We start from the raw sequence: 26,760 nt of genomic DNA on the forward strand, positions 1-26,760 counted from the left end.
CGTCAGCTGCCGTCAGTCAGCAATTTGTTGTAAGTGACCGGATAAGTAGGTGAATATTCACTCTGTTGTTTTAGTTTCTGTATATATGTACTCCGGTGGGGGCTCACCCCATGTCAAGAAGCTATCAAATCACATGGTCTGCATTAATGATAAAAGGCCAAAAACTTATTCCAACGCAAGGTGTAGAATATTCCTAAACGGATATGTGCTGATTATGGAATGGGCAAAGGATTTATTCCTATCCAGAGTAGTAGGGTGTCTTTTCAAATTTTTAATCTATTAATTTTAAAAAATTTACACATATTTATAAGATATTAAATTTATTAGTTTTTAAAATAAAATTATTTATTTATAATATTAAAAATAAATTAAAATTTAATTTTCTTTTCTCTTTTTAAACCTTACAAACTAAAAATTTTCTTTATAAATCAAATTTTAAAAAATAACATTTTTCTTTTTTGAGTTTAGTTTTTAATTTTTGGTGACAAAAAGTCTTCGATACATCACCATACTTTGACAGTCTCTCCCCCTTTCTTTAGAACTTCGGCCTATAAAATTTTTTTTTAAGAAGATGAAAAGTTTTGTCAAACTTTTTCTCTTTTTCTCAAACAAGATTTTCATCGGTCAGAGTTTCAAAGAAGAGGGGAGAAACCGTTGGAGAATAGTGATGAGTTGGAGACTTTCCGTAGCCATAAATTAAGAACTAAACCCTAAGAGAGAAATTTCATTTTCTAAAACTTAGTTCGAGAGAAAACTTTTAGCTTCTAATAGGGTTGAATCCGAGCCGAGCCTCAGCTCAGCTCAGTTCAGTTCGAGCCCAAACGAGCTCGGCTAAGCCGAGCTCGAGCTGGCTTGAGTTGGCTTGGTATATATTTTTTTAAAATTTTTTATACAAAACGACGTCGTTTTGATAAGAAAAAACGAGTCGAGCCAAGCCGAGCTGAACGCAAGCCCGAAACTAGTCGAGCCGAGTTGAGCTTGAGCCGCTCATATATGAACCGAGCCGAGCTCGAGCTAGCTGCGAGTCGAGCTCGGCTCGGCTCGAATCCAGCCCTAGCTTCTAGGGTTTATGAGGGAAAAAGATATTAAATTTTAAGAGAATAGAGTTTCGTTAACTTTAACAATCCATAAATGAGTATTTGAGATTTTCAAAATTAAAGAATACAAATTTGAGAAAACCCCGAACGGTAATAAGTCCTTTGGCCTTATGAAAATATCAAACTCTCACATGTGACTAGATTAAATTACTAAAATAGGTTAATTTGAAAAATAAAATCACTATTTTATTAGTAATATTAAAGAAATCAAATTTTATTTCACTTTTCCTTTTAGATTTAAAAAACTAAAATTCTCCTCTAACTTTAATTTTAAAAAGTTACATTTTTCTCCTAAGTTTAATTTTTAATTTTTATCATTTTTTAGTTATCATCATTGTCTTAGGTCACCTTCTCTGTTCAAATCAACTTCTCTCTCTCTTGTTTTTTCTCTCTAATTGGTTGTTTTGTTTGAATCTCTTCCTCTTAGATGAAATTATCTTCATTTGAGATGAAGATTAATAGTCTTCGTCTCAAACAAAAACAAGTCATCTTTGTCTTAGACAAGCCAACAGAGAGTGCTAGCAGCAATGGTAGCATTGAAGAGACATTGTCAAGAGGGATAGAGCACCAACTGTTCACTGAAAATTGCCCTTGAAAAATTAAAACTCTAGAGAGAAAATATAACATTTCAAAATTTAATTATATAAAAAAATTATTAGTTTTTTAAATTAAAAGGAGAAAAATGAGATAAAATTTTATTTTTTTAATATTACTGGTCAAATAACAATTTTACCTTTAATACTGACAAATTCTTTTAAATTTAACAATTTATAAATAGAAGTTTGACATTTTTATAGTTAAAGGGTATTCATTCGGAAATATACTACTAAGTCTTTTGGGCATGATAAAGTGACTATATATATATATGTATGTATGTATGTATGTATGTATGTATGTATGTATATATATATATATGTATGTATGTATGTATGTATGTATGTATGTATGTATGTATGTGTGTATATATATATATATATATATATATATATATATATATATATATATATATATATATATATATGTGTGTATATATATATATATATGTGTATGTATGTATGTATGTATGTATGTATGTATGTATGTATGTATGGAGTTTTAGAGTGAAAATAAATAAACGGTTGCAATTGATTTGGGATAGGCTGTTCTTTTCTTGGTTATTTAAAGATTTGATTAATGCTATGGGTATTTATGGCCAAATAATTATATCCCACTCAAACGTCCAATTTGCGATGGTTTGCTATCATGTCTCACTCTGATATTTATTATAACTATACATAATATTAATCATGTTTAATATTAAGAAGTATTATTATTTCTTATTCAGATTGATTAAGTGTGTAATATTTATGTCTAATTATATTTATTTTGTAATTTTTTCTCTAAAACAGTAAAAATATGTTTAGAAAGGTAATTTTGATCTTTTATTTTTGTTTATATTATATTTTCATGGGTAAATTTTTAAATGTAGAAGATTGTTTCGAAGGTGACATACTATGATTTGATTTTTTATATAGTTTTATTATTAACGAGATTTACGTAAGGATTTAACCAGGGTAAATAACAACATTCATTCGGATTCCAGGTTCCCTCTCGACAGGCCCAAGAGCCTACTTAATAGGTCAGCCCATGGCCTCACCATGTGCGGACTTTACGTGAGTCTTGTTTTTGGTAACTCGTTTGAGTTGGTTTCATCAACAATTTGGTTCATGACATGTGTCACCCTTGGTGTGTTATCACATGCTAATAACTCCAAATTCTAAACGTGCATCCTCAGACGAGGGCCAGTTAAATTGTGGTAGAGAAAAAGCGTGGCGAGACACACTTGCTAGCTAAACTTTAGGGAGAAGGACTATTTCCCACCCAACTTTAGATACGTTTTCAAAATGCCACCCACGACAGATGAAAATCTATTTTTTCCACCTATAAGCCATTAATATGAATGATTTCTGTTTGCATAAGAGTAAAATGAATATTTTACCTTTGTTAGATGAAATGACAAAAATACCCCTCAATTTAGTCTACAAAATTCATCTCAAAATTGATGTAAGGGCTTTACCATTCACCCCTCTTAGGTTTTAGAAACTAACATTTCACCTTATCTAAAGTTTTTAAACTTTAAAAACTAACATTTTCACCCCCAAACCTAAGGTTTCCATATTTTTCAAAATGCAGCCGCCCCCATAACTTTCAAAACTAGCAGTTTCACCCCCATTCTTCAACTTCATCTCCTGACGTCGTCTTCGGCGTCGTCACCGACCTCCTCCTTCTCCTGGTGCGACGGCGGTGGTGCGATGAAGAGATCTTCATCTCCTTGTGGCACGATGCGACGGAGATCTCTTCATCGCACGATGCGACGAAGAGACGGAGATCTCTTTGTCGCACGATGCGACGAAGAGATAGAGATCTCTTCGTTGCTCCACCCAGACGACGAAGGACGACTCTTCGTCGTCCTTCGTTGCTCGTTGTGTGGTCTAGAGGCTACGACGAAGTGTCGTCCTTCGTCTGTTCTTCCAGATCTGAACGACGCTTTGTCGTCCAGATCTGGGCGACGAAGGGTCATCCTTTGTTGTCTTTTGTAGTCGGAGATGGGAGATCGGTCGATTACGTCGGCCGTCGGTGGTGGCCGGTGAAGGAAGCAAAACCTAGGGGTGAAATCTAAACTTTTCAAACTTTGAGGATGAGTTAGTTATTAGCTTTTAAAACCTGGAGGGGGGAAACGATAAAATTTTAAAGTTTTAAGGTTTTAAATAGTAAATGACGATTTTGCCCCTGTCCCTAACTGAAAAATTGGAAGGCAGTTTGGCCATGGGTGGGAAAAGTGGATTTTCATCTGCCGTGGGTGGCATTTTAAAAATGCATATAAAGTTGGGTGGGAAATAGTCATTCTCCCTAAACTCTAACAATGCTTGATATGGCGGCGACTCGAAGAAGGCTTGCCATTCTCAGTTCTCATATACGCACCTCCAGCCTCTAACCTTTTTCGCTGAACGGCGATTGAGCGATTCTAACGAAGATAGACAAAAGAACGATTGCGTTTTTTGCAAGATTATCAGCGGTGAATGGACGGCTTTTAAGGAAAATTTTATTTTCGGTTCAGAAAAAAATAAAAAAGATTACACGGTGAATTTATGAAGCCTTTATTATTTTTAATTTAATTTCCTGATTTCTGCTTTATTAAGATAATATGTGCCTCTGTATTTTGTATACTAATCCACTGAGTTGTGGGTAAGGTATTACGTATTCTGTATTCGTTTGATTGCTCAATTTATTCAAACTAATTAGGCATACGAATTTCTTTAACATTTTTCCATAGAACTTTGTTGATCTGAGAAAATCTCTTCTAAAGTTTTATTTATTCTCATATTTAGGATACAGTGGCTTAACCTAGATCTTTCGTATCAAAATTCTTTGATTGATATGATTTAACATGCTTTACTATCTCCAAATTTGACCCAAAAATCAATATATCATTTTGTATAAACTTAAAATGACATGAGTTCAATATTCTTTTATTACTACCAATCAAACATAATCATTACTTATATATATATACCAATTTTTCTTAATACATTATAATTATACTTATTAATTTTCATGGTAATCTTTATTCCTTATTTGTGGTGTTCTTCTAGTTTGGTAATAAAAAGATCATTTAAACCAAAAGCACCTAGAAAATGGTGATTTTGTATGTTATTGTGCGATGTGGTGGATGATTTCAATAATGGTCAACACAGTACATTGGAGATATTTGCTTTGACTCTTAATAAGAGGGTGAATTCATGATCATCCTCTTAGAACTTAACAGTTTTCTGATTGAAAAGCTAAAACACTGTTACTTCATTAGGAAAACAGCAATTTATTAGTACATTCACTTCAATTTACCAATTGATGGGTGCTTTTAATTTTCCAAGAGAAACATGGATGAAATCCTACCATAGAAGATAACAATACTGTTATAAACTATCTAAAGAAGCTCTTCCTACCATCAGGCTGTCTATTCTTACTGAAAATCTGATTCTTGCAGATTCATTCAGCTTGCTGGTTAACAATGGTGCAGCTGCAGGACAAGTTATATTTCGCGTGAGTTGTTATAAGTTTCAGAACAAAGCATTTATGGTGATGTATGTTCTGTTTCAGACAAAAAAATGGAGCACTTTAATTGAATTTAGAAATAGTTTTTCTTTTGGATATTGTTAAGGTTCATTGAGAAAGATTTCAAGGTCTGATTGATTTTGCTTACTGAAATACTAAAATTTCAGACTCATATCTACATAATACCTAGAAAGCACATGATTGCTTGTGGGCTTTTGAGGTAAGCTCTATCCAGTTACATTATTATTTAGAACAGGAAGCTGTTAGTTGAAAGGAATAATAATTTGATGTCTTGAAGAGTTTGAGGCAACATCCCCTAAAGTTAGACCGGGAAACTTCTCGACTAACAGACCAAATACAGAAACAGTTTCAAACATTTCTGACGATAGTAAGGGTATAGAATCCAATTTATCAGGACCCCTTGGTGTTAATAGGATCAAAATGTTTGTTGTAATTAGTTTATATGGTTGGGACATATCATCTATGGGTCATTCTTTAAGAGTTTTTTTTTTCTGACTTGCAATTGGGTGCTAGAAAATTCGGTATGTGTTGATATTCTTGGTTGCCTTTCTGTGGCTGCCACTGCATGTGTAGGTGAGGGAGGGACAGGAGGATATAGGATGGGACGAGGCTTATCCTCGTGGTCCAGAAATTACCATTGTCTTTGATTTGTTCTTTGTCATCTTCATTGCTTTGCCATCCCGGTACGTTGAGTATTCCATTGCCCTCATGAATGTGGACAACCACATTTATGCTGGCGTTTTTGCTCTTTCACCTTCTTTGACGTAAAGGCTGGTGCAGTTGCTACTTACCCTTTTTCTTTAGTGTATTCATACGATTAGTTTTCCGTACACTTCATGTATATCTATTTTGTTTTTGGGTATTTCTACCAGGTTATAATGGTAGGCTATAAAATGTTTTTGTGTGTGTATGTATATTCAACTAAGCCTTGTATCATACAATATTCTAATTTTACCTCTTTTTCTTTTATAATAGAGTTTCTCACTCAAATCAAATTACTTTTTTTAAGAGAATGAATTTTAAATCTAATAATTGATACTATAATCATTAAATTATGTAAATTAAAAATTTGATTTAATTATATTATAAAAAGAGATTTAAATTTACATTCTCTACTTTTACAAGAGAAAGTTTCAATGCATAATTACTTTTTCCGTTTGAAATTGAGCGCTGGTGTGGTGCAACCACAATTGGAATGACACTGAATAGCGTATTGATTGGTTTACGTCACGATCTCAATTTGAATTACTTTTAAAAATGAGTCAGCCATTCCTTGTGTAAATAATCAATATTTCTTTACTGACTTTAACTCAAAAAACAATAAATACATGTTTCTTTATGGGTAAACACATGTCAGGGCAGAAAAATCTCCCAACGAAAGAGAGGGAAATCTCGGGCCAATTAGAACACGGATTGACTTCGGTCAGCCCAATAGAAGCCAATTAGATTCTGCCGTGACCTTAAAGTTGTTCTTCTCATGTCACTTTATATTTCTTCCCCAAAAAAGAATTGTCTCTTTGTTTTCTGACGGAAGTTTCCCTCCTCCTCCTCTTCTTCGCTACGTTTCCGCCTGGAGTTCTCTCGAAAGTTGAACCCTCGAGAAACTCGTGGTTTCCTTCGCGAACATATTTTCCATTTACAACCTTTCTTTAAACAAATGAATATGATGATATCATAGAAAAACGAAACTCGAGAAAGAGAAGACAGAAAAATCGGAAGATCTAGTGCGATGTCGTATAGAGAGAAAATGGGGACTGGAGAGGCATTGACTGGCGTGGCGAAACAAGCGGAGCAACTGAGATTAGCTGGAAACCTTTGCTTCTCAAAGGATCGTTTCGGAGCTGCCATCGATGCCTACACTGAGGTAATTCCCATATTTTATTGATATTAGTGTTAATACTATAATAAAAAAAGGGATATATTTCTTATATTGATTATTGAATGAATTTGTGCTTCGTTTTTACTGAATTTGTAGGCGATTACGCTATGCCCTAATGTGCCTGTATATTGGACGAATCGTGCTCTTTGTCATCTCAGGCGGAAGTATGTATGAGCACTGAACCTTTTTTTAAAATAAATTTTTATTTATATTGCTTGATATTGGTGCGGCGTGACCTTTGGTTGATTGTCTAAATTGTAGAGATTGGACCAAAGTTGAAAACGATTGTCGGAAAGCTATTCAACTTGACCACAAGTCTGTGAAGGTATTTCTTTTATGTTCTTTATTATTCCTTGCAGTTGCTTGAATTGTTATAATATTTCGTAGATGTTTCATGTCAGTAACTGTGTCTGGCTGTTAGGTTTAATTTCTCTATTGATGGTTGTTAATTATTCTAATGTCATTTATCGGTCTCTTTGATTGTTTAGTAAACTGCAGGAGTTTGCCTTTTACTAGTCTCTTAATAGGGCAATGAACTCAGATTCTTTGCGACCATTCCGAGCCTAAGTTTGCACTCTCTTGCCTCTGGCTTTTATGCATGAATCTAATCTTCTTATTCATGTTTCCCCCTTTTCCCATTTGTTTTCTTTCCTTATTCTGTCAATTTACTTGTCCTGCACGGTACTATTTTAGATGCATAAGCTACAGTGAGGGTCTTTTTGTTTAGATATTGTATATTTAAGTGTTTCATTTGTTGAATTATATCATTTCATCAATGATACAGAATTTTGCAACCTTTATTGTATGCATTTACACTTGGAGGACTTGTTGAAAAGCATGGTTTACTTTCAGGTGACTTTTGCTCAGCATAGCAACTTTTCTTGCAAGAGTTGAATTTTTTAACTTTTTGCTCTATCCTACTTGAGAGAAGACATATCTAGTGTAGAGTATCAAAAGCTGAATAGTGCAGAATTCTTTTGGTTTTCACTTGTAACTTTGTTTGTTTTGAATTTATCACTACAAAAATTTCAATATAAATTATGTCCGTTAACATGTAAATAAGCTTAGTTTATAAGTCATTCTAAAACTGGAATAGATAATAGATAATAATAAATTAAGGTTGAATTGATTTCTATTAAGTTACCACTTCATTAAAAAAGTTTAAGTTGATAGATAAAGATCCAACAATAATATTTTATTCCTTAACATGCTCCCCATGGGCACTTACACATTAACCAACCAAACCACAACCATAATTACATATCACAAATAATTCTTGCTATCATTTTTTTTTATCAGAACAATCTTACTCTTTCAGTGGTTTTGTTATGTGATAGGGCCACTATATGTTGGGACTTGCATTGATAAAGAACAAAGAATATTCTGAAGGTGTCAGGGAATTGCAAAAGGTAAAATCATGTATATGCTGGATAGTTCTTAACATGTTATTAATGTTTGTCCAACTGAGTAGATGCTATTGCTTTATAATCTAAGCATTGGAATGAAATATTACTGAGTTCTTTTATTTTTAAAAAAATATCATTATCATTATAAGTAAATATTCCAAATAATATCCTTTTATGTGGGTATTGATAAAGAGTTTCTTCAATGTATGCGGTATATCACTTTTCTGCCCAGTTTCTTTGCTGGGAAAAAGAAGGGAAACTGAGTATAGGGTGCTATGTTAGTACCATGAATTTGCTTATTGCATATTGCTTTTTATCTTGGTAACAGCAATACTGTTAAATATTTTGCTGTGTATCTTATGCTTTTCATTTTTGCAATTTATTTATACATGTTAAATTATAGCATTGACAATCATGCGGATAAATATTATCATTTAGATATTTAAGAATTTACTGATGAATTTATGTTTAACTTTTTATGTAGTAGTTCAGTATCATGCAATTGTTAGTTTTGTTATGTTAAATTATGTGTAATGGTTCCTTAGCTGTCATTTGTATAGAAGTGTGTAATGTAATCAAAATCATTTCCTAGTATTGATGGGAAGTACAAATTGTCTGGTGCTGACTGAGCTTGATATTTCTTTACACTTTTGGTTGCACATAACAGCATTAATGATCTGAAGCTGTTTGTTTTTAAAGCCTTGTTTTGTAATTTTATTGTAAGCATCTTCTTTGAGCTCTTACAGTATGTGGTTTTGCAGGCATTGGACCTTGGGAGAGGTGCAAACCCCAAGGGTTATATGGTTGAGGATATCTGGCAGGAGCTTGCAAAAGCAAAATATTTGGAGTGGGAGCAAGCATCTAGCAAACGTTCATGGGAATTACAAAGCTTGAAGTATGTGCTCTCTGTTTTACCTTTGTTTTTGGGAAGGTCTATTATTTGCCCATAGTTCGTTGGCCTTGTTGTTATGAGATGATTCATATATTTTGTTTATGTGTGTATTAGGGAAGTTTGTGAGGCAGCTCTTGAAGAGAAGTGTGTTCTTGATATTTCTAGAGCAGCGAAAATTTCAGATGATGTTGCTACTACTCATTTGAGATACATGGAGGCTCTAAGACAAGTATTTAGTAAAGCTGCAGAAGATGACACCCCTACCGAGGTTAGTATTTGGACTAGGTACATTTTTATATTTTTGTTTCTTTTTTAACTACAAAATTTGGCTGTTGTTGATGGAGAATTAATTTGGTATATCAGGTGCCTGACTATCTATCTTGTAAAATCACACTTGATATTTTTCATGATCCTGTCATTACTCCAAGTGGACTTACATACGAGAGAGCAGTGATCCTTGAGCATCTTCAGAAGGTGACAGAATGCTTTTGATATTGCCTAGTGAAAATTATATGTTGTCACACCTTCACTGACCATCTCTCATCTTCAAATTAGGTGGGCAACTTTGATCCAATCACTAGGGAACCACTGAATCAATACCAGCTAGTACCAAACTTAGCAATAAAGGAAGCAGTCCATGCATTTTTAGAAAAGCATGGTTGGGCATACAAGACAAGTTGAAATTTAGTTGCACAGAAGTACTCAATGTTTGTTGACTATTGGAGAAGAGTCCAAGCTTTTGTACTTCTGGTATGAGTTCCCTGTTCTGTGTTCTGCATGCATGTATATTGTGGCCTCAATGTGCAATGTCATAATATCAGGCATATGCAATATCAGATGATCCTTTGAATTGTACAGAGATGTTTCTATACCATTTAGTTCCTAGGTTATGCTGTACAGAATTTTATTGAATCATATGGTTATAGTTGAGTAGCCATGAAAAGATTGTATTTTCTTTCTAATGGTTTCTATGTAAATTTCTTCTCTGGTTATTTTCCACCTAATCTCTTGTTACCTTAAAAGATGAAACCATAGTGTTAAATATATCAAAATATTCTCTCTTATGATTTTTATGGAGAGTAATCCTTTGTTCTACAGTGGAGATCAGTTTTTTTTTTTTAAAGTGCCTACATTATTTTCTGCTGAGCCAATTGGTAGTGGGATGTCACCCTGAACGATGGGGCTTTTCTCCTGGGTGGGTTTAATGTAACATTTGTGGAAAAGGAAGAGGGGTGGAGGGGAAGTGGTGCTACCAATTCCAGTGTTAATAAAAATGTTGAAAGGGGGCAGCAGCCAAAGCCCCTTAAACATATAGCTCAGCAATGGAGGTGAATAAAAGGAAATGAAATGTGAAATTAATTAGTGAGAGTAGAGTGTAGAGGGAAGGGTTAGCAGCTTAAGCATTAGAAATGTTTAAACTTCAAAATACAAAGGGATGATTTATCAGTATGATTGGCAGCTCGTGCAACGCAGTGCAGTCGGAGAATAAAGTTTAAGAGACAATTATGGTGCCATCTTTTACTTTAATAAAGGTGATAATTGTGCGTGCTTTCTTTGTAATAAGAATTGAGAGTACAATGTCTATGGTCTGGCTTTCTGCTGAATGAAGAGTGGCGTGGCGTATTACGTCTTTCGGAGACAACTCTCATGGTACCATTGACAATAATAATGCGACTCCTGCTAGGACCTATGAGCGAGTTTGTGTTATATATCACATTCAATTATTAAATTGTTTTGAAGGGCTAAATTTTTATATATATATAGATAGAGAGAGAGAGATGAGTTATTTTATTTTTAATTTAAAATTATTTAATTATATAGTAATATATTATTTATAAATATGAATTAGATATTAAAAGTGGGTATATATAATTTTATTATAATTTAAAAAGTAATATTATATGTATTTATTTTTGTATGTAATCTATATACACGATAATATATTATCATATAATTAAATATTAGTTTATTTTTAATTTAAAATTATTTCATCATATTATAATATATTATTTATATATATAAATTGAATATAAAAATAGATATATATATATATTTTTTATTATATTTTAAAAAATAATATTATATATATTTTTAATATATAATTCATATCTTTAATTTAAAATTATATAATATACTGTGTATACAATTCCTCTTAGGAAAAAAAATTATCTTTAATTTATATAACGACAATATACAGATTAGGTAAAAAAAAAAGATTACACATAATTTTTTTATATTTAAAAAAGTAACGAGCATCTTCTTCTGTATTGTACACGTACTTAATCTTAATCTTATCTTTACTAAAACTGACTGAAATCGATTCCTGTAGTTGGTAGAGAAGTGAAGGTCCATTTTGTATCATGATAGTCTCTGATCTAATTTTTTAAGCTGTAATTAAAGATTTAAAAAAAAGTCAAACTTTGTAGACCCTGTCTTGCCATTATAAAAAAATAAAATAAAATAAAAGGCAAATGAAAATTTCCTTTGTAGTGATGAAAATAACCCTTGAGCTGATCACTAGCATTATTTTATTTAATGCATGCTCATGCCTTGGAAATTTATATGTATTCCAACATTTTGAGGGAAACTTGTTTTCATGTGACACCTACGCGTGACCTGAGAAAGAAGTTGAAACATTTTTTCCCAATTACAAATTTATTAATTTGGATGTGTTCCCATTATATATATATATATATATATATATATATGACCCCTAAAGAGTTTTTTTTAATTTAAAAAAATAAATTCATATGTTTCTTTTTGTCGGTTGGTCAATGGAAGAAATCATTTCATTTGATTATGATTAGAGAACAGTGATGAAGCAAATTAAATTACGTTTTCAAACATGAATAGGACAGCTTACCTGCTAATTAAAAAATTTACGCGTTTTAAGTTTGATTGGTTTGTAATTCTATGGTTCCATTACTACGGGATCAAATCTCACCGACACTTGAATTACTTTTTCATATTTTATAGTTTGCTTTCAATTTAATACCTTTCCTTGACCATAGTCCTGTCTGTCTGTCTGTCAGTCATTGCTTGGAAAACCTAAGATTATTATTATTATTATTTTTTCTAAATCTTCAAAATAAGCTTGCATAAATGAAGATGCCCAAAATCTAAACATTTAAAATTAAAAAAAAAAATGAAATGAAACCATAGAGGGTGAAATAGTAAAATAATATGAAAGTTTGTGGTGATGATGAGGCAAACATTTGTATTCAGTCGTTTGGATAATATGCATATGGGTATTGAGATGGTGAAAGGTCCATTTCATGATTGCTCTATCAATGGGATTTTTCTTTTTCTTTTTTTTTTGTTAAAATAATTTTTGTTCTAATTAGGGTGGTATATCTCCTTTCCTTTCCGTGGTGCAAATACAGTTCAGCATTGAAAATGTCTTCCTAAATGAGATTCAAAATTTTGCCTTATTCACTCACCATCTAATCCTTGGGAATGAACGAGGGAAGACGAAATTGGGTGAAGAGACTATCTATCCCTATTTGACTTCCAAATTGGCCACACACACACAGCAATTATTCACTTATATGTTATCACATCAACTTCAATTATTTTGTTTTTATAGGCCCATATTTCAGTTTCTCTCTTTCCTTGTTTTAATAAAAACGCCAATGACTTTTTTTCAATCAAGTTTGAACGCAAAGATAATTACATATTTGTGTTATTTTAAAATTTTAAATATTTATTTATAAATTAATTATTATTAGAATTTTATTATTGGTATTAAAAGTAAAATTATTATTTTATTAATAATATTAAAAATTATTTAATTTTATCTTATTTTTTTCCTAGTTTTAAAATTTCGCATTCCACCCTCCAATTTTAATTTTAAAAAGTAATTTTTTCTTCCCTTCTCCCAAACCCTTAAGGTTTTCTCTCCTCTCCAACGATAGTGATTGTTATTGTCTCTACCTTTACCTGACCATCTCCCTTATCGACAGACAACATCAACAAAGATGAAGACAAAAACGAAGACAAGATGAAGTCGTTTGTTGAAAATAAAGACAGTTGCGCTAAGAGTAGAGAAGGTGGTTGCCACCATTGTCTCCGAGGAAGGGAGGAGACTATAGGGATTTTTTTTTGGTGGGGGGCAGGAAGTTACTTTTCAAAGTTGAGGCGAAGGTTAAATGCAAGTTTTTAAGAAATGAGATAAAATTATATATTTTTTAATATTATTGATAAAATAACAATTAACTCTAACTGAAAATTCTAACAACAATTGGTTCATAGATGAGGTGTTTGAGTTTTTGAAATATCACAAATATCTATTTGTTTTTTAATTAAAACTTGTGTGGGAATTTTAGCCTGCTCATACACGTGAAACTGGAATTCAAAGAAAAGAATTTACAGAATGGAATTGAGCATGAGTAGCTTTCACAACCAGAGAGCTGGGAAACAGAAGTAGAATTTACAAATGGGTAATGCTGCATTAAGTGACTTCTTCATGCAGTATGAGTAATATTAACAGCTCTCTTGAGTCTCTCAAGAATACCATTAGCTTTTCTCTTGGCCCTTGCTGTCCCATCTTGAGCAAGCTTAGATATTGTTCCATAAGCATTCTCCTCTTCCTTCATTTCTCTCCACTTGGTTCGATCATTCAGAAAGATGGTGTGGAGGATCACAATGCAATTTTCCTTACTACGATCACAAGTACTCTCCCTAATTATACGCAGCAAGCAAGACACGGCTCCGAGATCACCCATTTCCTCGACAGCGCTTTGGTTTGTAGAAAGCATTGCAAGAATAGCCAATAATTCATCTACATGAACACCATCCGCAATTTTCTTCAGAATGACGCTGACTGTGCCATCTCTCACAGCTCTCGCCTTGTTTTCGTGGATGATACATAGGTTAAACATAGCTGAGGCAGCATCTTTCATTGCTAATGTATGACCCTCATCTAAAAGATCAATTAGTGGTTTCAAGGCTCCAGATTTTCCGATAAGTTCCTTATTGGAATCAAGAGCGGATAAAGTGAAAAGAGCAGCAGCTGCATTGCTTCTTGTTTCAATGGTCCCAGATCTCAATGCTTCCGTAAGAAGAGGAATTACCATGGGGATTTCAGTGACAAGCTTTTTGTTGTTGTCATGGATAGAAAGATTCAAGAGTGTTGTTATCACGTCTTCTTGGAGATTAGGGTGAATCCCACTTTTAGACTTGTTTTCAGAGAGAGGACTGAGCAATTGAGGAATAGCATCAGGAGACTCACCGAAAAGTGCCCGAAATGATGGCATCCTCTTTGTCAACAACCGAAGCTCCTTTGCAGCTTCTTTCTGTTCAGAAAGACTTGCAGACATCTTCTCCAGCAAAGAAAGAAAATGATCACGATCCGCTTCCGTTACTCCCTCATTAACATAATGAGCAGGATTGGGCAATTCTATTCCCTGACACTTACACCACTGTGATATCATTTCCCGGATAAGGTAATTGGGAGTAAGGATTGTGTGAGACAGCACTTGCTGGGTTCGTGGGCATGTACGGTTGCCTGCTTTTAGCCATCTTTGGATATACGGTCTATCAAAAGTCTACAAAACAAATCAAGAGCCAGGAAGATATATATCAAGCTCCAATTAAAGATCGAAGATCATTAGAAAGCTCAAAACATCCCGCAACTCACAATAGTGAATTTTATTTATGAATTGGAAAAAGAAGGATTAAACAACAAGCACTGATGATTAATATTAAACCTAATGGTGATGCGTTTGTTATTTCTGGACGCTTCTTTTGTCCATTGTCAATAATAAAATACTCGAGAAGCTCTGTTAATTTTCATTATCTTAAAGATTATCATAATTTTGGAAGCAATATAATACAATTATGAGAAAGTAAATGGGGGAGGATGAACATAATAAAGATATATAAACTCCAATCAATCAAACAGGTACAGCTTTCAAATCTCTACAGCTTAACTTCTCCAGTGTTTACTAAATCATGAACCAAACAAGAATGCAAAATAAACAAAAATTGAATTTAAAAAAAAAAAGAAAACTTTGTGCAATATTTGGCTGTTACCAAATTATGATGCTCTTAACATTGTATCTCAATGTTTTTCTTTCATCATTTTTCAGAGAACAGAGCATGTCACTTCTTCTAAATCATGTAAACAAAAAATCGTTGGTTGCAAACAAACTGAACTGAAAAGGAAGGTAGTTTAAGAGATGGAATTTGAATTCTGGTAATGCTCTGGAAAAAAAATTATAGCGCTAAACTTCCCAAAAATAAAAATAAAAACTTTTCATTTGGTTTCTCTGATTTTCTGAACTTAAAAAACAGAGACTTACCTGACCAGAAGCCAAGACAACGGGATCTCTCATCAACTCCTTGGAAATCGGACACTTGAATTCCTCAGGACAGAGCAGCGTTTCACGTAACTTGATAGACAACGATTTCTTCTTCATCTTCAGTTCTTTTAAAGCAGAGAGTGTATCTTTCGCTTGGTCGATCATTTCGGTGCGGTACTCCTCTTCGTCGACGATAAGGCTCACTAATCTCTGCAGTTCTTTCTTCAATTCCATTGCTTTAGCCAGAGCTGTCGGATCGGAATCGAAGACTCCGGTTTTGGCCATAAGATTAACGGAAGATCAAATCAACGCCGTTTGGTTATGGGAGGCCAACCTAGTTCAAAATTTTTTTAAATATTACCGTGAATGGGAAAACAGGGGATCAGTATCATAATGAGAATGAAAATGGTTTGTTTCATTCTATGTTTTCTTTTTTTGTTTCGTTTTGTTTCTCCCTAGCTCTCGGGCTCTGTCTGTCTCTCAGCTTCTGGTTCTATGAACAGAGAGAGATAGTCTCTTCCTCTTCTCTTGCTCTCTCTCTCTCTCTGCCTCTGCTCCCTGCTTCTCTGCTCTTTGTCTGAATGCGGTTTTAATATTAAGAAGAAGACTGCAATGTGTACGTGACACGCCTTATTCATGCCACGTCCTCTCTCATTTAATTATTTTTAATTCTTTTGACCTTTTACGTTTCGAAACCATGAGCACTTGTTACTCAATTAGATTTTTAAATTAAAAGTATTAAATCACATCATAACATAATAATAATAATACACAATTATACGTGGAGAGAAACATTTGCTCTTTAAGACTTTCCACTATCTTTTAGATTAAAGGAGATTTCTTTTAAGAAATTTTATGAATTTTGATAAGAAATTATCACCAAATAATTTAAACATCTAGTTCTGTTTTAAAATAATTCTAACTTATTGAGTCTAGATTCACTCATAGAACGCAATCTATAAAAGGAAATTTTTTTTTCTTGTTCTCTCAAAGGACGAAGACACAAAAACCATATGTTTTAAATGTGAAAAATATAATAACAGTATATGAATGAATACAAATGGTACTATGGAAATGACCAACAATCAAATCCTCAAGTCAATGTGGATCATCTGACAAACAAAAATTTGTAATTTGGGTATGCCAATTTTATGTTTACTATATTACAAAATTTAACATGTTTGTTTAAAATATACAACATAATATGTCACTATTTATTAATTAAAAATTTAATCAAATTTTAAATTAACAATTTTCAACTCCGATTCTAAATATGGATTGTTATTGTGGTATTTATTGTTTATTGAGTTGTGTATATTAATCAGAAGTATTGGATTAATGATTTAAAAAGTGTTTATAGTTTAATAATTATTTTTTCTACCTATATCTATGGGTTTTAAACATACAATTAAGGTTTTTTAAATTAGCATTTTCTAGTTGAATGGAGAAAATTAATGGTTTCAAAATTATTTAAAAAAAAAAAAAAAAGATAACATATGAAAGAAAAAGTTATCTAAATGAGGTGTCGACCAACTTTTATTTAATAAAGTTGGATAAATTAAGAGTTTCGAACGGAGGTTTCAACCAATTCATTATCAACTCAATCAATTTTCATTTAATACATTTAGGCAAATTTTGGTGAAATATGTTGACTTACTTAGATTTTGGCGAAAAATTAAAAATCATTATTTCAATTCAAAGTTTTTTTTTCTCCTATATTGTGCAAGTAATACGCACGATAAGTTAAGATTACTATATAGTTAAAGTTACAATTTAATTTTTTATTAACAATATTAATGTGACAAGTAATATTAGAGACAATTTAATTATCATATTCATTTTAGGTATTCAAAAATTATCAAAATAATCTTAATTTTATTATAATTATATCTTTATTTATTATTTTTTAAGGTAAAAATAATTTTATTTTTAATTAATATAATAAATAATATTAAAATAATTAAATCTAGGGTATTTAAATAAAGTAATATATTAATATTCTTTTATTATCTTTAATTAAATATAATAATTATTTATATTTACTTATTTTTATCAAATTTTATCAAATATAATAATAATTTTTAACAATAATTTTAAAATTAATTTTTTAAATTTTAATAATAAAATATTTTTTAAACCAAATATTTTTTTAATTACACTTTTATTTCCTAATGTTAAAAGCAACCTAAGGAAAAGAGGCTCAGAATTTTTTATGTTGGTTGTATTAGTGCGTCTCCATTTTTCATAACTAATTTTGATACATAAAGAGCTTGAAGGTCTTATCGTCCTCAATATCATTTCATTTCATTTTTGTGTCATGAATTATGAAAATATTATTTGAGAAGAGAAAAAAAAATAATGTAATAAGATGGGCCCACAAGGTCCACACACGTAGGCGACACGGAGCCTATGGTATGCATAGCTGGCATGACGTGTGGGGGAAACTTGGCTAGTAGTAGTGATGTGCCAGTGGATCCATTAATTCACCTCTGTTTGAATGTGTCAGCTTCTACACTTTCACATCTGGCTTACGGTTTGACATCTGGCAATGCAAGTGGAATTCTAAATAGGGACAGGTGTCAGGTGGGTATGCAGAAATGTTGGGACACGTGTTATTCCCTGGCGTGAGGATCGGTGACACAAGATAGACCTGAGACGAGACGCAAAGAAAGCATCTGTAAGAGAGGAGTTAACTTTGAGGAAGACACCGGGAAAATAGTTAGGCTAGGCAATGTTTTTAAAACGGATTGATGAGTGAATTGATTATCTTAGTTTAATTAAATAATTAATTTAAATAAATAAATAAATAAATAATTTAATTTATTATTAGATTATAATAAATAAATTTTATTTAAACATTTATAAAAAATAAAATTAATAAAAATACGTATATTTATAGAGATTAAAATATATATTTTTTAAAAAGTAACAATTATTCATTTAATTTTAATAAAATAATTAAAATAAAAAAATTTAATTTCATGATACAAAAAATATAATTATATAAACAATAAAACTATGTATATCTATTTTAAGTACACAAATATATACACATTTATATGTGTCATCATGTGATTGGATAATTTTGAATTAAGAAGAAAACAATAACCAATAATATGATGATACATATGAGTGTGTATATATTTGTATACCCAAAGTGGATACACATAATATTGCTCTTATATAAATTATTGTTTATAAAAAATATTTCAATAGATATGAGATTTTTTTTTTATTTTTTTTTTTGAACTCATTTTTAGTTACAAACCTTTAAAAATTTATACAATCTAATAAAAACAATCAAATTTAAAAAATTTAAAAATCAAACTAATCAAATTTGATTTATTCAATCAAATCTGGTTTTCGATTAAATTTGATCGGATTAATAATAAAATTGATTTTTTATATTAATGGAATCAGATTTAAAATTAATTCTTAATTTAATTGATTAAATTAACTAATCTGATCTAAGTTTCAAATCATTAAGATTAGACAAAATTATCTAAATGATATAATCTAATCCGATCTAATTTTTAAATGATTGAGTTCGGAGTTAAAGTCTAAGTAGGTTTGAGATTAAAGGGCAACTAAAAAATAAATCAATATATTTTGCTGCTATTTTGTTCATAAAAATAAAATAAATAGAAGGATAACAGATTTTATGTCCTGCAAACGAAAAATACGGGCAAAACAAAAGGCACCATCACAGAGAAGTAAGTGTTTGTCGCCATTCCCATCCCTCACCTCTCATTGCGGATCATCCGTCGATGTCCACGTGGCCTCCTTTATTCGAATGCTCAATAGATCCACGTGTTTTCCTGTGTTGCTCCAGCATTTACCAACTGCTGATGTGTTTCTGTTAGCCATTTTAAGTGATTCAGAGTTGTGTCAGAGAGGAGAGTGCCATCAATTATAGCTAAATAGGATGGTCGACTTACCGTGCTAGTAATGCATAATAGCCTCCACAAAATAGGCCAACGGACTTACTCCCATCTAAATTTTGAGGTGAGTTTAAAACAACAAATATAAATTTTAAAAAATCAAAAATTTTATCCATATATTAATTATTATTAAATTTTTTTAAAAATAAAATTATTATTTTATTAATTATATTAAAAAATATAAAATTTATTAAAATTTTCTTATAAATTTTAAAAATTAATAACTTTATCTCTATTTAAAAATAATATTTTTCTTATAAAATTTATAGTTTTTTTTTCTCTCCGACCAAATGGTGATGGCATTTTAACACCTTATCTCTGTCAACAACAAGGCAACCGAGATGATGAATTGTTTGATTTGTTTTTTTGACGACGAAGGATTCGTCATCCCACTTGTCTCATCGCTGACGGAGGTAAAGTGCTATTGTCCATTGTCGACAACGAAGAAAAAATTAAAGTCAATTGCTAAAAAATGGAAGGAGATTTTAAAACGCTAAGAGGGAAAAATAATTACTCATGGAAAAAAAATGTTGGTTTCCAAATTAAGGAGGAAAAATTATATAAATTTTTAGGATTTAAGGGTTTATTAGTAAAATAACGATTTTATATTTATATCTAATAAAAATTTTTAATAATAGTTGACTCATAAATGAAATTTTGAGTTTTTCAAATCTCACGAATATAATTTTAAAAATACATCAAAACTTAGATGAGAAATAGTCTTTTGGCCTAGGAAATAATGCTATAAATTGGCATCCTTTAATTTCCATAACATGTAGTGTAAAAGTTGAATCTTATGGACATATTGTTGCTTAAATTAATAATAATTATTTATAGATATATAAACTCTAGCTTACTTAACTGGCATTACCTAGATCATGATCTATAATCCAATATTCAAATACTTTGAGATTCGACTGTTATGGGATCTTGTGGGAAGGCATGTATCTTCAAAATAACTTAATAATTCTCCTTCTCCATGTGACGTTATTCACGTGAATTTATTTATTTACCCATTAAATACTAATAATAATAATGTGTTTTTAAGTTTCCTTCCTTCACTTTCTTCCTTATATGCCTGTCAAAGTAAAAAACACAACTTTAAATGATATATATACCTACGAAATCGAAAGGCAACTTGATGAATCCAGTTAATTAAAATGTCATAATTAATGGTAATTCTGTCAGTAAGCTATTAATACAGCATTTATTTATTTTCATGTGGGATGTTTAATGAACAGATTAGATAAGATTTTGATGATTAATTATATTGGAAAAACATTATCCACGATCGTGTTTACTTTTATTATATCATTTCCTGTCTAAACATAACGCAATTACTTTATTGTTTCCTTCAAAGATGACAAGGTGTAAGTTGGTGATATGAGGTTTGACCTAGTAAAAGGAAGCTTAACATTTCTAAGTTTGAGTCTTATATTGTTTTTATAAAAGAAGTGCAACATCCCTAAAATAAAAACATGATTTATCAATCTTATTTGTTAGGCATAATCATATTTAATAAGCTTAATTTATGCCAATAGGGTTGATTCTTATGTTGAGTTATGGGTTTCCTCTACTGACTCATTCGTAACACAATCTTTATTCTATTACAATGGAGTGGAGCTTAAGCATCTTCTGTTAAGCATGCAGCTGAAGATTCAATGTTGAAAGGTTTTTCCTTTTTTTTAATATTTATTTCCGATAGCAAAACAAAATCTTTCCAAGGAATGAAGAACTATTAAACTGATATGCAGCCCATAGGCCAAAATGGGCCTGAATTCATTTTCCGGATAAAACAGTGAAAGCCTAACTCAGCTATCTGCTCTACAACTGAGCTATCGACTGAGAGATTGATTGATTTGCAAATAAATATGCAAATTCCCACACCATGCTTAGATACACAAAACCGGTTCTAATTACAGTTGAAGAAACTGTTGCGTGGCTCTAAAAAAGTCCTACTTTCTTGTTAATCACTGTGCTACTGAGGCTGGAATAAGGATCAAATATATCATGTGAGAGTGCAAATTAACAGGAAATTTTTTATGAGCACAATTTCAGGCTTACTAACCACACCCCCTCCCTCATTTTCCCATTATTACTATGATGTTTTGACATCTAAAAGATCACTTTTTTATGCTAGAAATGGAATATAAAAACTTCTGCTTTTTGCATTATCTGTTGAATAATGTTGATCAAAGTCCTTGTTTTTTCCTCCTCATTTAAAGAGAGGCTTTCTAAGAGATGAAAGACCTAGGAATTATAAGCAATTTATCATCAAACCTCACTGTGTATCATGTGATGGGATCTTCTTGTAGTATGTGTAGTTGCGACTGATGTATCAGGTTGCTGATATTTGAATTTCAATATAAAGTTGAGTTTGCAGTTTCTTTCAACCTTTCTCTTTCTTGTCATATTTTATTTTTCCGAGGAGAATCAAATTAGTGCAATTTTACCTCAAGTCAAAAGTGAAAGATGAAGACGATATTACTGAAGAGACAGTGACAAACACAGTAAGAGCTTTAACTTACCATTTAACTCTCCAGGCCCGTGATGGGCGCTGGCCGGGGGATTATGGAGGTCCAGTGTTTCTTATGCTTGGTTTGGTAAGTGCTCATATTGTTATGCTGTCTCTTCTGCAGCGACCTTATAGACTTTATGGGTTTAATCTTATGGCAGGTAGAACATGTTATTTTTAAAATGTTTTGTCTTCTGTAAATGCGAGGGATTTAGAGTTGTCTGCATGTAGAAGCCTGTTGATTTGATATCTGTGTTTATATCTTGGTGTGCGAACAGAAAATTAGAAAAATAAAGAGTAAGTCATGATACACTTTGCTCATATGCATCAGGTAATTACTTTGTCTATAACTGGAGCATTGAATGTGGTTCTGTCTGGAGAACATAAAAAGGAGATGTGCCGTTACATCTACAATCCTCAGGCAAGAATGTTTTTCAACATATCTAGGTTTCAGTCTTTATTATGCATCTTTCTCCCTCATATTGAGGACTTTTGATGGTTTCGTTTGAGTCCTCCTATAATCTGATTCTTGTGCATGGGGAAAGTACATTTGTAATATGTAGAGAGATATGCAATTGCAGAACAACACATTGAGAGCCCCAGTACCATGTTTGGTACAACTCTGAATTATGTTACTCTGAGGTTGCTTGGAGAAGGAGCTAATGATGGGCAAGGAGTGATGGAGAGAGGGCGTAAATGGATTCTGAATCATAGTGGTGCAACTGCAATAACATCATGGGGGAAAATGTGGCTCTCAGTTTTGTATTTACCCTTGGCCTTCTTATTTCTAGTATCGTTAATTTTGATTTTCCATCTTCTATTGTATATTCTGTTTTGATTCTTATTGCATTGCACATTGAAAACAGCTCCTTGGAGCATTGGAATGGTCTGGCAATAATCCCCTGCACCCTGAGATATGGCATCTTCCTTATATGCTCCCTTTTCACCCTGGTTCTTACACTTTATATATATGTATATATATATCTTTGCAGCAGTTAGTTAAGATGATTGTGGCTCCCTTTTTGTTGCATTTATAATTCTTCAAAAGGAGAAAAAGGATGAATTCATGATTATATCATGGTGCAGGAAGGATGTGGTGCCACTGTCGCATGCTCTATTTGCCTATGACAAAAAAAAAAACAAGATTGGTTGGCTTTGTTAACTTATACATCAAATGTTCAATTCTTACTTGCTAGAGTTAGATTAAACATTTCCTTTTCAGAGACCTGAAAGTGTTGCTGTATCAGTATATTGTTTTAGCTCTACCTAGGACACAGAACTAAGTGCTTTCTTTACAAAGTGCCGATGAAACTCAATCAATATTTTCTGATAATTCCCTTTCCTTTGGAAAGGGGGACAGTATGTGGAGATGGAGCATAGGATATGTATTGTTGTAATATGATGAGGCCTGGATATTGCCAAAGTTATAGGCAAAATGTTTTAAATTCTATATTTTCATACGGTTCCAATTCAGGTTTATTCATATCTTGAATGGGAGAGGTCTCATATAGTAAAAGACTGGATGGGCTATGCTGGCTCTTTCGACGCTGGACAGGCATGTTTCAATTTTTTTCAGAAGTTCTTCAGATGTTACAAGGATTTACAGTTACTTTAGATTTGTGCTGAGGTAAGCAAACAATAGCAAAGATGGGATTATCATCCGAATTGGTAAAGTCGGATCATGTTAACATTGCTGACATGGTGTGCTGCATGTATCAGTGTGTTCAGTTTCCTTTGATGTTTGATACCATCACCCATAAATTAGTTCTTTCAACTGTTGTATATTACTTGTGGTTATCCTTTTTTTATACTTCATAGTCTTAAAATTGTTGGATCAGGCTGATAGAGATCCAATTGCATTCTGCTGCAAAATATTTGATAAATTCCCAAATGCAGAACAGAGATTTTCCACAGTGCACCAACAACAAATCTGTAGTCAGTTTTAAAGAAAGTAAAATGTATAAATATAGCAGTAATAGCATCATTTTGTCATTTTAATTTTCACGTTAATTGACAGATCGTTTAACTATATTTTGATTGCAGGAGATTATGGGAGTTTTCAATAGAAATTGTATGACCAATTACAGGCTCCTTTTGAGTTTTCGATTCAGAGGCTTTTCGGCCATTTTGACTGCTCTTTATCGTTTGTACAGTGCCAAAGTGAACTGGGGGAAGATATGTTCTGTTTTCTGATAGATTCAAGCTAAATAATGATCATAGCTGAAATCGTACGAAAGCTAATCAGAAAAAGAAAATAAGACAGAATTAAAAGGGAGGAATCAAGAACAGACTATAATTTTGTTCCAACTCAGAAAATGGACTCTTCAAAGCATATGAAGCACTGAAGAAGTAAAAGGAGATTTTACGCTTTATTAATTAACAATCATTTAACTAAATTGAAACTATATATTAGGCCGTTTAAATTCTTACCACAAAGGAAATGATATAATGCCCAGTTATCAGACTCTGATATACACTGACGATTGCTAAGGAAGGACACAACCTTATCTTGCCACTTTAGTCACTTTCCCCAACAAGAAAAATGCCCTTTACTCGTCATTGGGAGGAGTATTCTTATCACTTTCTTGCTTCCAAAATTGTCCACTCCCCATCAAACTTTTTATATCATAATGGCCAAAAGATTTATTCCCACAGGAGGTCCAATGAAATTTAATAATGTTAGGGGTTAAGGTGAAATTGTAATTTTATTTTATATCTCTCTTTGGGTTTTTAAAAATTAATAATTTTATTTTTATCTAAATATTTTTAGTTTTAAAAAATAATTTTTTTTTTAATATCTAGGTTTTTCTTTTCTCTCATTTTTTACTACCACTCTATCACTGATATTTCCTCTTTCCATCTTCATTATCAGAATTATTCCGATGACTGTCTTAAGAGGTAAGGGTGGGAAGAAGAAATCGCCAATAATAAAATGGTGACTTCAGAGAAAAGAAGAAAAAACCAAAGGTGTGGTGGGAGAAATATTCATTTTTCAAAATTCAAAATATTTACACATAAGTGAAGTTGTTGGTTTTCAAAAAAGAAAAAAATAAGATAAATTATAATTTTTTTAAATATTATTAGTAAAATAATAGTTTTACTCTTAATTATAATAAAAATTTTAATAATTAATAAATATTTACATTTTTTAAAATTGAAATGTATGAGTTTGAGGTTTTATTATACATTAGGTGGGAATCTTTTGGCCTACATCATAAAGCCACTTCCTTTCCGTTAACATACAATTTTTCCTTTTTTTCTATTTCACCAACCGGATTGATTTGGCATCATCACAAAGGTAATATATTTCAATATATCCTGATTGGAAGTTACCATCTTATTCTACCTCCTGGAACGGAATATATACATACCAAACTGTAACTTTGTTTTTTACAGGGAAAAAGAGTGTTTTCTATCTAAGTTTTAACCCAATCTCAAAAATATATCTATGATAGATAAAAAATCTAAATATTCATCTATCTCTAAATAGTTATTAAGTTTTTTGTTAAATATAAAGGTAAAACCGTCATTTTACCTTTAAACAAAAACTCTTCTATTGTCAGAGAAAATAGTTGGATTTCAGGAGGAAAAAGTGAATTTTTTAAAATATAATTCAGGGGAAAAATATTAGTTTTTCAAATTAAAAAAGAAAAATGAGATAAATTTTTAATTATTTTAATATTATTAATAAAATAACGAATTTATCTCTTAACCCTAACAAAAAATATGTGAGTGTGTCTTAACAGATTAAACTTTAGGTAAGTATTTAGAGTTTTTATCTGTTATAGGTATATCTTTGAGATTAGAGTAAAACTTGGGTATGAAATTGTCTTTTTCCCTTTTTTTAAAGGTCAAAAGATTTATTCCCACCTAAAGTGTAGTGCAACCTAAACCTTATTAGTTAATTTTTAAAAATTTAAATCCTTGCTGATTAGTTATTAAAATAAATAAAAAATTAATTTTTTAAAATTATTATTTTATCATCTTTCGTATTTTTTTGCATACCCAAAGAAAATAAAATTTTAAGAAAAGTATATTATTTAGAAAAATGGCATTTGCCCCGTCTTAGGGTTTCATAATTTTAAAAAAATTTCATTTCAATTGCCTCCAAAGTTTTGAAACATCACAGTTGCACCCCTATCTTCCAACATTTACTCTCTTCATCTTCAACAACTTCTCCATTCATCTCCATTCATCTCCAATCAATGAGAACAACCAAGGAAAAACAGCTCTATCTTATTGACTTTGGTAAACCAACAAAGAGACGAAAGTTTCCAAGGAAAATCATACAATTTTGTAAGAAAAACTAAGTCGATTCGCATGATTTATCTTTTATGGAGTTGATCAACAAAAAACAAGGAACCAATCGAGAAGTCGATCATGTCACTGATCTTCTTGTAAGTCGATTCGGTTGGTTTTGTGATTTTGTTGGCATTTTTTATTGTCGGATCTTTATACAATATCGATTAGTGGTTGGAGTCCAGTCATCAGAGATACCAGAAAAAAAACCAAACCTTAGGGGGGAAAATAACTTTTTAAAATTTAATTATAAAAAAATTATTAAAATTTTAAATTAAGAGAAAAAAATATATAAATTTTTATATTTTTAATATTA

The 26,760-nt window shown here is 31.6% G+C and overlaps 2 protein-coding genes and 1 long non-coding RNA gene across 4 annotated transcripts; 2 read left to right on the plus strand and 1 right to left on the minus strand.

The window, feature by feature from the left end:
• Positions 1-3,994: 3,994 nt before the first annotated feature.
• LOC123223727 lies at positions 3,995-5,342 on the plus strand. The gene is made up of 2 exons (XR_006503846.1): positions 3,995-4,217; positions 5,122-5,342. It is a non-coding gene; the product is annotated as an uncharacterized LOC123223727 (long non-coding RNA).
• Positions 5,343-6,387: 1,045 nt separating this feature from the next.
• On the plus strand, positions 6,388-10,386 carry LOC123223726 (E3 ubiquitin-protein ligase CHIP-like). Of its 2 annotated transcripts, none has more exons than XM_044647060.1 (8): positions 6,388-7,074; positions 7,186-7,257; positions 7,351-7,414; positions 8,427-8,498; positions 9,257-9,390; positions 9,502-9,655; positions 9,751-9,861; positions 9,943-10,386. In XM_044647060.1, exons 1-8 carry the CDS (start codon positions 7,061-7,063, stop codon positions 10,066-10,068), a joined length of 747 nt encoding a protein of 248 aa, XP_044502995.1. In that variant the 5' UTR covers positions 6,388-7,060; the 3' UTR covers positions 10,069-10,386. The 2 variants fall into 2 exon arrangements, with proteins under 2 accessions (XP_044502995.1, XP_044502994.1); XM_044647059.1 differs by having other exon boundaries at positions 6,391-7,074; positions 7,186-7,253.
• Positions 10,387-13,720: 3,334 nt separating this feature from the next.
• On the minus strand, positions 13,721-16,272 carry LOC123222366 (U-box domain-containing protein 9-like). Its single transcript, XM_044645087.1, has 2 exons — positions 15,690-16,272; positions 13,721-14,933 (listed from the first exon to the last, which is right to left on the minus strand). The coding sequence occupies exons 1-2, from the start codon at positions 15,972-15,974 to the stop codon at positions 13,851-13,853; spliced, it is 1,368 nt and encodes a 455-aa protein (XP_044501022.1). The 5' UTR covers positions 15,975-16,272; the 3' UTR covers positions 13,721-13,850.
• Between the last annotated feature and the right edge of the window lie 10,488 nt (positions 16,273-26,760).

This window comes from Mangifera indica, chromosome 8, assembly GCF_011075055.1.
Source record: "Mangifera indica cultivar Alphonso chromosome 8, CATAS_Mindica_2.1, whole genome shotgun sequence".
In the NCBI taxonomy this organism is placed as follows: Eukaryota; Viridiplantae; Streptophyta; class Magnoliopsida; order Sapindales; family Anacardiaceae; genus Mangifera; species Mangifera indica.